The sequence below is a fragment of the Acipenser ruthenus genome, chromosome 6 (genome assembly GCF_902713425.1).
Source record: "Acipenser ruthenus chromosome 6, fAciRut3.2 maternal haplotype, whole genome shotgun sequence".
NCBI classification, from domain to species: Eukaryota; Metazoa; Chordata; class Actinopteri; order Acipenseriformes; family Acipenseridae; genus Acipenser; species Acipenser ruthenus.
Window position 1 is genome coordinate 33,081,454 of NC_081194.1, and position 13,581 is coordinate 33,095,034.

General features: G+C 35.6%; 1 protein-coding gene across 3 annotated transcripts in view; it reads left to right on the plus strand.

The window, feature by feature from the left end:
- The window catches only part of tmem63a (transmembrane protein 63A), a 69,990-nt gene extending 56,645 nt beyond the window's left edge, over positions 1–13,345 (plus strand). For all 3 annotated transcript variants that reach the window (XM_034921716.2, XM_059025345.1, XM_059025346.1), the window contains 4 exons: positions 6,967–7,134; positions 7,640–7,755; positions 8,166–8,222; positions 10,924–13,345. In XM_034921716.2, coding sequence (XP_034777607.2) covers positions 6,967–7,134; positions 7,640–7,755; positions 8,166–8,222; positions 10,924–11,061 — 479 coding nt within the window. In that variant the 3' untranslated portion in view covers positions 11,062–13,345. The remainder of the gene's footprint in view (positions 1–6,966; positions 7,135–7,639; positions 7,756–8,165; positions 8,223–10,923) is intronic.
- Positions 13,346–13,581: the final 236 nt, after the last annotated feature.

The following is a 13,581-nucleotide window of genomic DNA, read 5'->3' on the forward strand; positions in this document are numbered from 1 at the left end:
AGCCCAGAGCTGCATGGAAAACAAACAGTAGCATTTATTATCACGTACTACTACTCATCCACAGAAGCAAAAGGTAGGGGCACTGTACTTACAAGTGTTAATGTAGGTAATGAATGCCATTCAGTCTCGATTGCAATTATTGTTGACAATGCACTCCAGAAGCTGGGCAAAACATGGGAAAGCATGTTGGGATTTTGCTCTGAATCTGCTGCCTATATGTCAAAAGCATACAGTGAAAAATTTAGATTTTGTGCATTTAAAAGATCCCTGCCGTTGATCCACTATTACATTACTGATGAGGTTATTTATGTGTAGCGGTTTGTGTTGTGGAATTGGGGTTGGGATTTTAACTGATTTTTTACCTATTTTCATGGTCCTTAAAATAAGTGCCGCTGAATATCTTGTTATGTTGATCACTGTCCGTGTGCAGACAGCTACTACATATCCTAAAGTTCTTGTGCTATAGAGCGCCTGCCCCATCGCCACAGGTCGGCATCAATTTTGGAGCGTGGTATCATTAACATATTCGCCGAAGTGATTCTGATGACAGCGCAATGGGGTCCCTAATAGACAATTGAGAACTGTGTTAAGACCCGCTGAAACCAGGTTTATTTAGTGGCAGGAACTCTAACAATTGATCACTTTGCAACTGCATGCGCTTGGACTGACATAGAAAGAAGAAATCAAAGAAAGAAAAGAAAAAAAAGAACCTGACAAAAAAATAACAAAACATAAGAAACTAAACAATATATTATTCGTAAATTAATAATAAATATATGAATTAAAACAAATATTTATGTACAGTATATCGAGAGCAGCATAACAGGAGCGCCACTTCTGTATGTGTATGTCTGTCCTTCCTTTCCCTGGTTGTTGCTTGTGCTGGGTGTGCATGCGTGAATCATGTGCAACTGTAAACAAGTTAACTGCTGTGTAAACTTGACACAATGTACTGTGCCGTGAAAAAGTATTTGCCCCCTGTCTGTTTTTCTGCATTTTTGCACATTTTTCACATTGTATTTGGTCAAATTTTTTTGTGGGTTGTAGTAGTATATAGAGGGAGTCTGAGAGAAAAAATGACACCAAAGTTTGGTGCTGCTTTCATTTGTTTGGTGTGCAAGGTAATCAAACCTGCAATCTTCAGGTGTGAAAAAGTTATTGCCCCCCCCCCCCTAGTTAACTCAACCCAATTAAAGGGATAATTAGGGTTAGCTGTTTGAGTACATTGGTTAACAACCAGGCCTGATTTGTGCCAGCCCTGCCCAATATAAATCTGACTAATTTTGGCCCTTACCAGTTGAGTGAAGTTGTCAGCACACAGGTTCTAGAGGCACATCATGCAACGAACAAAATAAAATTCCTGAAGACCTCAGGAAAAAAGTTGTTGATGCCTATCAGTCTGTAAAGGGTTACAGAGCCATTTCTAAGGCTCTGGGGCTCCACCAAACTACAGTCAAAGCCATATTGTCCAAATGGAGAAAGTTTGGGACAGTAGGGAATCTTCCCAGGAGTGGCCGTCCTGGGCGATCCAGTGCCTTTACAGCTTTAACAGCGTTAACACTTCAATACAGTTATGGTTATCACATGATTTCGCCCTTAGGCCAGACATGCAAAACGCATTGTAGAGAGACCTTGGATCCGAGACCGCTTGACCAACAAATGACCGCTTTTGGATGCCAAAATCAATTTTCCCTTATCTGCTAATGTCCACTATTGCCTCATACAGTGCTTCTTGTTAGTAAAATGTAACAGTTTATACCTAGCCAAGGGCCTTGAATGGGAGACAAAGCTGACCAGCAAACCAACTGTGAATGTCTAATACTGTTTTACTCAGGCAAGCAGAGTCGAGGAGTACCCCGCAGTAAATCTACTAATAAGGGCTCATAGCCTCATGCATGTGCCTAAGTTTATTAGGGATCCTTCAAGAAGCTGCTTGAGATTCTGGGATCAATAAGCTACTAACAACCAAATGAGCAAGATGGGCTGACTGGCCTCCTCTCGTTTGTAAACTTTCTTATGTTCTTAAATCTGGTCATAGTTTTGTATTAAATTGTCTCACTTTTAGGCTTAACGGTCTTTGTTGTAATACATGTGTTTTCTATTACAGTTTAACCTTTACACTTATATTCTGTTTCAATTAGATTAAAATACCTGCGTTTTAGCTTGAAGACTGCTTCCAAATCAAGCTTACCTATTTTTCTGAATAAGAAACTTTGTGAACACACTCTCAAGCCAGTTAAATTAAATGCTTGTTTTCTTCCTTTACAGCTTTTCTGTTACAATAAAACTTGTAAAACTTGTAAACATAAGTGCAATGCTTCTTTTTTAGTTTCAAATGTAATCATGTCCAATGGTTGCTTTTTCTTTGCAATACCTAAGAGGCTTCATGTTTTTGGCTTACAAACTTCTTCCCAATTAAAGTTACTACTTTTCTGATAAGAACTTTCACTGTGAACACTTTTCTAATTTAATGACATGAAATGCTTGCTTCTGCTTTTCTCTCAAGGTTAACACAGGCTTCCGCACCAGCAGCTCTCAGATAAGGGAAAACTGAGGTGATACTGGTCGGCATGACCCCATTCAGCTAACTTTCTATACAGACTTACAAAGAGGCTTGCAAAGATTTTTTTTTTTTTTCAAATTATATTTTTTATTAATTTTCAATAAAACAAAATCAAAGATATTGAAGACAGTATTGTATGCATTATTTACAGAACATACAATCCACAAACAATCAGTATTTAAAAGAACCATTGTTAACAATAAATACACATAAACAAACTATTCAATAAGTTAATCAATAAATATAAAATTAGGCTTCTACCCCGTAAATTAATATATTTAAAAAAGTAACCCTAGAAATTATTCATGAGAGTATTATTGCTGGGCAAATGTAAATTCATAAATAATAAAGCAATCCCTTGATTCTACTGTATTTCCAAATTAAGATAATCGATTGTTCTTTGCCAAAGTTGTATGTAAGTCTTTTTTAAACTCTATGGAAAGATCTACTTTCTAAAGATATCCCTTTTAATACGAGGTTCTTCCATAACACTGTATGTGGTGGATCTGTACATTTACTTTTCGTTGCCTGTACATATTCAACGTTTTTTTGCTTAAAAAAGAATGCTGTTGAGCTTAAATTGCTTCGTGAAATAAATAGATGGCATTGTTCAATGGGGGATAGTATTCAGCAGGCTTACAGTCGTGCCACAAACGTTCAAATGACCAGACCAGTACAGTAAAAATAAAAAATAAATCGTACGCTTTGTTTTTATGGAATTGTTGTTTGGGTGATTTGACACTAAATGAGCGTTTTGTTTATTTATTTATTTATTTATTTATTTATTTATTTATTTATTTATTTTAGTATAAACTGCTCCTCAAAAGTAACCATGTATGTTTCATACAGATGGGAAAAGATGATAAAACATCCTGTAGTTTTTTAAAAAAAGATTAATGTTTTATTAAAATGGCCTGGAGATACTGTAATTGTATAACTAAAAAAAGAAAACGTTTGAATTTATTGCAGACATAGAATGGTGTGTGTGTTTATTTTTTTTTTTTTTTTTGGACCGTCACTATAACGCCACCCTCGCTTATTGCCCGTTTTTGCCCATGGCCCTTACCAGGCGGTTTAAAGAGGGTTGACTGTATATCTGTCTGAACTGAAGGAAATATGCAAGACAAAATTGGCCCAGATTTCAACAAGAAGATGTAATACCTTGCTTCCATGGACAGCCAACTCGAGTTGAATTGGCCTGAATTCTCACAGAACTCGAGTTGATGGACAACTCGAGTTGGTGAAAAAAGTGGAGTTTCCATGATTTTCCGAGTTACTTGAGTTATCACGAGTTGGGCAGGAAATACTACTGATTTTCCCCAGAAATACTTGCAAGTTAAAGGTCAAGACGTGAATTTGCTGCAGGTATTAGTCAAATAGTCAACGATTTAAAATATAAATCCATCTAGATATTCTTTCGCATTTGTTTCACGCAGTACATATACCTCTAACAGGCTGGTATGCAGAACAGGGAAGAAGCACTGGACAAGGGAAATAATGTGTCAGATGTCAATGTGGATATGAGAATGGCAGTGATGAAGCCAATTTGCTTGAAAACATTAAAATTAGACCGGATATTTCCGTCAAAGGAATTACAAAAATATGCAATTGATCTGCTGCGATCAGAAACCCACAGGCACTGTAAACTCTGCCTGCTACTGTAGTATGACTGTTCTTTTTTATGTTAAGCATTTTTGTGTACCTTTTTTTTAATTAAGTGTAACTTGAGAGTCTTAATTAAGACAGAATTGTTTATACCAGATTTGTAAGAAAGTCTGTAACAAAATGTTTGATTGTTATTGTCGATATGTTGTAGATGCGACTATTACTGAAGACAACCATCATGCATGTATCACAAAGTCCATAAACGAAATAAAAAGTTAAAATAAATGACTTCTGCACTGCATGAAATTGAATTGATTTTGCCAGTGCTTGCTAGTCTATTAACCAGTTTTCAGTAATTTCGAAGCAAATTAAAGCATTTTCTTTTTGGCTTTGTTGTTAAAGTTTTCATACGTGGCAATACTGCCCTACAATTGCTGCATAATACTGATCATTTCACTGTGTTATGTTGTGAACCATAGCTAAGTTTTAAAACTGAGAGACAGCAAATGCTAATCGTAAAAGTTTACTGGTACCTTAAAATGAAGAGACATATAAGAACGATAAATACTGTAACTGAATAGAAGGAGTTTACTTGTACCTTAAAATGAAAAGCCATATAAAAACGATAAATACTGTAACTGAATAGAAAGAAGGTCTTCTTTGTTGTTCTCCAAGTTGCTGCAGTGACATTGTAGATGCTATAACGAGTTACTGTAAATGAGATATTGTAGCAGATAGATTTAATTAAGTAAACATTTAATTGAATGTTTTTGTAATTAAGCAAAGTGAAAAACACCAATTAAAAAATCGTCAAAATCCCCCAAGGTAGCAAATCTGCTGAATTTAATAGCCAAAATGTCCCGTTAGTACAGTATGTTCCCACCCCCTACAACATTTTTGATTTGACATTTAGTAATGTAATTTCCTCCCAGGCAGAATTCAGACTTCAGAATTCAGGCCAGCCTGAGGAGTGAAATTGGACCAGATCTTTTTTTTTTTTTTAAAAAGACTACCATAAATTTTGTATTTGTCATATTAATTAACAGTGAATATTCACTAAATGCTTGTATTTAACCTGTTTTCTTGAATGATCTATTAAGGCTGCATTCATACTGGGTCTGTTTCGAACCGACTCAGTCTGGTTTGTTTTGTTTGAAACAATGTATCCATGCGCTTGCTGTTCACACTTATCTGCGAGCAAAGGGACCGATATCTTTACAATATCCTGCAAGGTGTCTTGAAAGATGGCAGCTATTGAAGTATTGCTCCAGTTTTTAATAGCATGTTTTAGATTCTTGCTTATTGCTGTGGAAGAAAGCCGGGGAACGGGGGAGCACTTTGCTAATTTAATTAATACATGTGTTGAATGACGTGCGGGAGGAGAATAGTGCAGTATTCAGTTATGCAACACTGCACTGTTCTCCTCTGTAGGCATTGATTTAATAGGTTGATTTAATCGATTAGCTAATAATATTAACATTTAAACATGATAAACACATAATCGGAATGATTAAACAAATAATCTAAGATTGTTTGTTTATTTTATTTTTGAATGGCACTAACACAACCTAATAAATTACTCTATTATCTTGCTGAGCACACAGATGCAGTTTTGTACTTAATATGGACGATTTAGCAATTTTACTGTGTATTTATGAAAAATTAACATTTAATATGGCAAAATCGTTTTATTACGTGTTCAAAATGAAACCTTATATATTTATTCCTCAATAATAAGAATGAGAAATTTAGATTGTGAATGAATGTTTCTGAGTAGGCTACAGAACTGCCCCCTTTTTAAAACAAATAAACAAACCAGAGAGTTGAAAGGTCACAGCACAAAACATTACTACCCCTACAGTGTCCAAGAAACTGGTTTTGGAAAGACAGAAGACAGAAAAAAAACTAGAAAGCAGATTAATCTCTTGTTTATCTACAGTTTTTAAAAATATGTTCACCCAACCAGACTTAGAGTAAGAAGCAGGGTTCAGAAAAATATAGAGTTACACGTCCCGAATTGTTTCTACAACTGTTTAAAAAACGTACCTGGATTTTTTTTTTATTGTTAACATCCTGACAACTTTTTACACTGATAACTTTAATGTCTGTTTCAAAGCTTCAAAATGTCGGCTGTAGTGCACTGGGGTTTAACTACAGGAAGAGCGATTGTTCCTTACCACATCATGGATCATTATTGCTGTGTTACCTGTTTGACAAAGTGGGCAATAATCCTTACACTCAGTGCACTATAGTGGACATTTTGAAAAAAGCTTTGAAACAGACTTTCAAGTTATAAGTGTAAAAAGTTGTCCGGATGTTAACAATGAAAAGAAAAATTACAGGTATGTTATTTAAACAGTATTATTTTTCACATTCAATATATAATGTTTATGTTTCAAGTTAGGTATTGGGAACTTTGCTTTTATAAAGTTGAACCCAATTATTATATGGATCCATATCGCTATTGAAATGTATGGCAATTTTTTTGGCCCCACTGTATAAGCAAGTTAACAGGTACGGTTGTGTGTTTATGCTTTGTTGGACTTTACAATGGAGCAGAGAGGAATACCAATTCTAAACCAGCCTATAAGCAATCCTTAAAGCTGTAATACTGAAAGTTTTATGAACTTGTCCATACCATAACAACATTCTCACAAGTGCCATTTTTACTTTAACTGCAGTGAGTTTTTGTTTAAGCCTTGGTTATTATCCCTTTTAGGATGTATAATAAAATAGTTCTAAAATCGATCTAAATCATGATATATTCTCTCTGTGTTTTGCTTGTAATGCTTCTGTAGGTCTACTATACATGCTGTTGAAACACGTGGTTGACAAGCACAATCTATATTTTGCGTACCTGCCAGCCAAACTCGATAGGAAGATCCACTATGGGGCTGTAAACCAGGCGTTGGCTGCACCAATCATGTGCCTCTTCTGGCTCTACTTTTTCTCAGTCCTGAGGACAGGTAGAGTATTAATGCACTGAACCAAATAATATAGGGTAGTCTGAAAGCAGCAGACATGATTCCAAAGTATTTGGTATTAGACTGGTCTGCATTATAGGAGCTGCAGGGACTGCAAGGTCACAAGGTAAATTGGGGTCTTCTAGTTGGTTGCCACCATCTTTGCATCACTAATTGGCTGAACAACTGTTTAAATCCAATATACAGAATGTGGTTACCTCTACTTGTTGAGGTAGTTATCCTTGTATTGATCTTCTGAATCTGAAATGGTCATTGCACTTGCATTTTCCTTTTATGGGCACAACTTAACTCAATATGAGACAGTAAAACTATTATTAGTTAACCTAGGGGTAACCTTTCTGTTAAGGGAGTTAGTATCAAAAGAGTTAAAAATCAGATGTTTAATGTAATGGAAGATACAAGAGATCAGCAAGACCAGCAGTTCTGCTTGTGGTATTCTACTATATATATATCATATTCAAAGCCTCTTTCTGTACTTTTTTTTCAGGATTTACGGCAATAACTTCCCTTTTCACCCTCATAGTTCTGTGCATTACCATTTTTATTTGTTTAACTTACACCTGCTTTGGACACTTCAAGTATCTGAGTCCACATAATTACAAGGTACATTTTCTTTATTCCTCTAAACAACCTTTTAGGATTAAAACTAGTGCAGTCATAATATTAAACCTGCATATGAAATGGCTTATGATATATTAGCAGTTGAAGTAATGGCAGAATTACAATCACATGGTGATGCCAAATTAATTATGAGTTTTAACAAAGCCTTGTCTTCTAACCATGACTGTTATTACACCATTAGTTAACTTTTTCATTTGAACAGGTTCGACTAAGTGCTTACCAATATGTTAGTAAACAGAATGCTTTAAGCCTGCTTTATTCCTTACTCTAATTGCTCTCTTCACTCTAAGGTGGCCTTTTTAAATATAAAGTTTGCATCTGAAATGGTTATATAATGCAGTTTTTGCTTAAGCAAAACATTACTTGAGTCAAGTTTGTGTGTTTCTTTACAGGTAAAGGAAAACGTGGATGAAACAGACAGTGTTGCAGCAAGGATTTCTGAATCTGCAGTAAGTCTCTCATAATTTCTGTATCCATAATAGTGAATGACTGTCTGCACAAGCTGCAGTGAATTCTGATAACACACTCAGCACTATGAAAGCCTCCCCATAAGTCTGAAAATGTAAAACTGCTACGAAGCCAAATTATGGTGGTATTGCAATATGGACCACTCTCGATTTAAGAATTAGGTTACAGTGTGATACAGTGGTAGAGTGTAATGAAAACCCTTTGAACAAAAAAGAAAAGTGTGAAGTTACCATGCTAATGTACCTTTGCACGCTAAACTTCCATAATGGTCTCTAGGAGATACAATATACATTAAGGTAATTTACCTTGGCCACATGATTTCAGAACCCTGGTTTAACTAATGTAAACAACAATGGGACCCAATATTTATTTTTAGGGTCTTTCCCAGATTTTGATGTTGCAAAATAGGTAGCCTAGGAAATCAAGTACAAGGCTTTAGGCCTCCTTACTGAAAAGGCTTCTTCACAATTAATGCCTAATTTTTATAATCTGATTTCATCCTTTTGATGGCAGAGTAAAATCACATTAAATATTAAGCCAACTGTTTTTATTATTATTTAAACAAATCTCCTCTTAAAACTATTTACATAAAAGAAAACTCAAACAAATGATATCAAGAAAAATGTTAAACAGTGCAGTAAAGTGTTAACCAGTTAAACTTAAACAAACAAACAAAAAATAATATATATATATATATATATATATATATATATATATATATATATATATATATATATATACAGTGCCTTGCATAAGTATTCACCCCCCTTGGACTTTTCCACATTTTGTAGAGTTACAACCTGGAATTAAAATGAATTTAATTAGGATTTTTTGTCACTGGTCTACACAAAATAGTCCATAATGTCGAAGTGGGGAAAAAAAATCTACATATTTTTTAAAATGATTTACAAATAAAAAACTGAAAAGTCTTGATTGCATAAGTATTCACCCCCTTTGCTGTGACACCCCTAAATAAGCTCTGGTGCAACCAATTGCCTTCAGAAGTCACAAAATTAGTTGAATGGAGTCCACCTGTGTGCAATTAGTGTCACATGATCTGAGATTAAACACACCTGTTTCTGGAAGGCCCCCGAGTTTGTTAGAGAGCATTTCTAAACAAACAGCATCATGAAGACCAAGGAGCTATCAAAACAAGTAAAAAAATATCCCAAACTTTGAACATCCCCCGGAGCACCGTTAAATCCATTATTAAAAAATGGAAAGAATATGGCACAACCGCGACTCTGCCTAGAGAAGGCCGTCCACCAAAACTCAGTGACCAGGTAAGGAGGGCATTAGTCAGAGAAGCAACCAAGAGGCCAATGGTAACTCTGAAGGAGCTGGAGAGATCCACAGCTGAGATGGGAGAAACCGTCCATGGGACAACTATAATCCGGACGCTGCACAAAGCTGGGCTTTATGGAAGAGTGGCGAGAAGAAAGCCATTGCTGAAAAAAACCCATATCAAATCCCGTTTGGATTTTGCCAAAAGGCATGTGGGAGACACAGCAAACATGTGGAAAAAGGTTCTCTGGTCTGATGAGACCAAAATTGAACTTTTTGTTCATCAACCTGAGAACACCATCCCGACGGTGAAGCATGGTGGTGGCAGCATCATGTTATGGGGGTGCTTTTCATCGGCAGGAACTGGGAAACTGGTCAGGATTGAAGGCAAGATGGATGGAGCCAAATACAGAGAAATTCTAGAGGAAGACCTGTTTCAGTCTGCAAGAGACCTGGGACTGGGGCGGAGGTTCACCTTCCAGCAGGACAATGACCCTAAACACACAGCCAAAGCTACACTGGAGTGGTTTAAAAACAAGAACCTGAATGTCTTAGAATGGCCCAGGCAAAGCCCAGACCACAATCCGATTGAGAATCTGTGGCAGGACTTGATAATTGCTGTTCACCAAATTTCCCCATCCAACTTGACAGAGCTTGAGCAATTTTGCCAAGAATGGGCAAAAATTGCAGGATCCAGATGTGCAAAGCTGGTAGAGACTTACCCAAAAAGACTCACGGCTGTAATTGCTGCCAAAGGTGCTTCTACCAAGTATTGACTCAGGGGGGTGAATACTTATGCAACCAACAAATGTCTTTTTTGTTTAATTAACTTTTGTGTCACAATAAAAAATATTTTGCACCTTCAAAGTGTTAAGTATGTTGTGTAAATCAAATGGTAAAAATCCCAATTAAATCCATTTTAATTACAGGTTGTAACACTACAAAATGTGTAAAAGTCCAAGGGGGGTGAATACTTATGCAAGGCACTGTATGTGTGTGTGTGTATGTATGTGTGTGTATATATATATATATATATATATATATATATATATATATATATATATATATATATATATATATATATATATATATATATATAAATTTGTTACAAGAAGTTCTATGTACCTTCAATAGAAAGACCACATCCTATTAAAGCCACATTTTGTTGGTCCCGTGAGTGGCCACAATAGAGGTTTCACTGTATACATTGTAAGATGTAATAATAACACAAAGGGTATGCATGTTTTAGAAAGTAGTTCATAGTTTTTTGCTATGCATATTCCAAGCAGCAAGAACAATTAAATATCCTGACTGAATGCTTCACATACACAAAACATGTGACTTTTCCTATGTACCAATCTTGTAGCAATACAAAATGACGTCTTCTGTGTTTTACAGATGTATGTGCCAAAGGTTCTGCAAACCCCACAGAATGAGTCAACTCCCTTGGATCACAAAGTTCAGCAGTCATACGGAACTGTGGAGGACAACATCCAAACAGCAGAGGACTCAGACAAAATCTACTTGGTAGAGTAAGGAACCACAGACTCCTATGGCTCAGCTGGGACTTACAGTGGCCAGTAGATGGCGAAACTGCACTTTTTGTATGCCAAAGAAAGAATCAGGATTTAACATTACAAGTTTCATATAATTTGTGTCCAAATGTTAAGAAAGTGAAATGTATTTCTCTGGAAATTGTTCCCTTTTCTGCATCAAAAACCAGCATTTTTATATTGGTATAACAATTTTTTTTACAATTTTCTGACCAACACTGCAAGATGCACAACCAGCCTGCAATCAGATGATCTTCAGTGGAATGCATGGAGCACAAGAGCAGACACAGATATAATCCATGGGTAGAGTGGTACTCTGAAGTTTATCACATTTCTTTCTTTATGTTGAACAGACATAAATAAAGAAAGATGAATAAACTGTTGACGTAACTGTAAAGGGACCAGTGCAGTAACTAATGATTTCAATCTCAGTCTCGTACAAATCTGGACACATCCCTCAGTGTCTTTTCATGGTTGTTTTTGTTTGGTTGTCAACTTTCTTTAAATGACATTAGTACGGTACAATGCCATTCCACATTCAAATTTCTTTTCATAACAACTCATGGACCAAGTCTATTTCTATGTTTGTTTGTTTTTTAAATTCCAAATTACATTAATTCACCTTATCCCTCTCCCCATAAATGTGTTGTAATCCATTGATAAACTTGTTACAATACAGAACCGTGTAATTGGGTAGAAAATAACTTTCTAGAGCTCTAGCTCAGTGAGGCGCATCACATATTTTAAAACCAGGGAAATGCTGTATTAAACTATTAGATTTGAATGCATTTTTAGGGCATGTAGTGAAAAAGGAATGTGTTGTGGTCTGACCCAGGACACAATTTAAAAAAAAATAATAATAATAAATGAATAAACAGCTGAATAATAAATAATGCACATCCTACTGACTGAATGTTTGGATATAGAGCTGCTTAAAATTGTGTACATTTATACCCTCCTCCTCAAAAAAGAAGTTCAACAGTTTTGCATTTCTTTTTTGAAAATGTGTTCATGTCAACATTTTTCAACAGTGTTGTTTTTGTGCTGTGCCACTATAACAGCACAGATGTTCTGCCATTTTGCCTATTGAATCAGTTTTAAAGCCGTATTGCCAAGCCAAGTTTCTCATACCATGCTACCCAGCTGTGCATCAAATGGGTGTATATTGATAACTATCAATTTGCATAAATATGAAGACATTTCCAGAAATTACATTTTTAAGCGTCCTGGACCAAAAAAGGCCCTTTTGACTTTCATCCTTTTATTTTAATTGTGTAATGCACTGCATCTATGGGGCCTCAAAAATACTGTGTCAATAATAGACCCAACGAGCCCATTGCCACGACTACTAGTCTCATCCACAGATGAGACTTTATGTAACACTAAAGCCATAGGTTCTGTCTTCAAACAAAATGTTCCTCATATATGTTGAGCTTATTAAAAATAAAGGTCTCTCCAACCACTCCATATTAGAGGGACAAAGTACTTTTTAGTACTGTATTTGTAATATAGATTGCCACAGATCCATCAAAAATACAAACAAATACATTTCAGCTTCTCTTTGCTGTAATACTATTTAATCACAAGAGGGCAGTGTGTCCCTGTGAATCCATAATTAAACATAATTTGTAATTCGTCAATTGTATTGCCTTTCCCCCTACATTGACATCTGGACTGTTTCTATATACATTTGTAAAAGATTATTTTGTATTTCTGTATTTTGATTAATCATGAAGAAAAAAAATAAAATAAACTTTATACCCTAATTACATTAAAAAAATCTCCAGAAATATGGCCTTTGTCACTATGTCAAGTTCATAAGAAGTTTTATTATATAGACCTATACATTTTTTTAAAAGTTATATTATAAAAGTACTGTGTGTCATGGTAATTGAAGATCTGAAGCTTGAGCCTGGTGTTGTCTGGATGGCACAAAGCTAGAACTATTACCTAAAAATTACAGGGCTGGCTTATAATCACTTGGCTTTGGGAATGTACTGTATGCATTTGCTGTATATGTTGGCTAGATAAGCCACAGCAAGGAACCAACTGGGAAAAAGCAGTGTCTTTCAATCTGGGATATTAATAATGCATTTTGTAACTGTATAACCCCTGATGTTTCCTTGGGGACGATTACCCCAATTCTATAGCTGTCTGGAGCACAAACAATATATCAACATTAAAAAATACTTTACATTTTAATGAAAAAGGAGACCACTGTGCAAGAATGCTGAAAAAACTAAATAATAAAAGAATGTCTTCCCCCTTTCGCAGCCTCTTTAGTGTTGAAAAAAAAAATGTAACCAGCGCTGCAGCAGACACCAAGACCAGAATATGACAATTCAGGCACTGCTGGCTGTTCAACAGTTAAAAATTGATAGAGATCAGGCAGCATTAGAGTACCATTAGAATGGACGGGTAACCTGTTTTTCACATACTCCTAGCATCATACCTGTCCTTTATATCATTATTTAAGGTAACATTCTACCTTGTCCTTTTAACT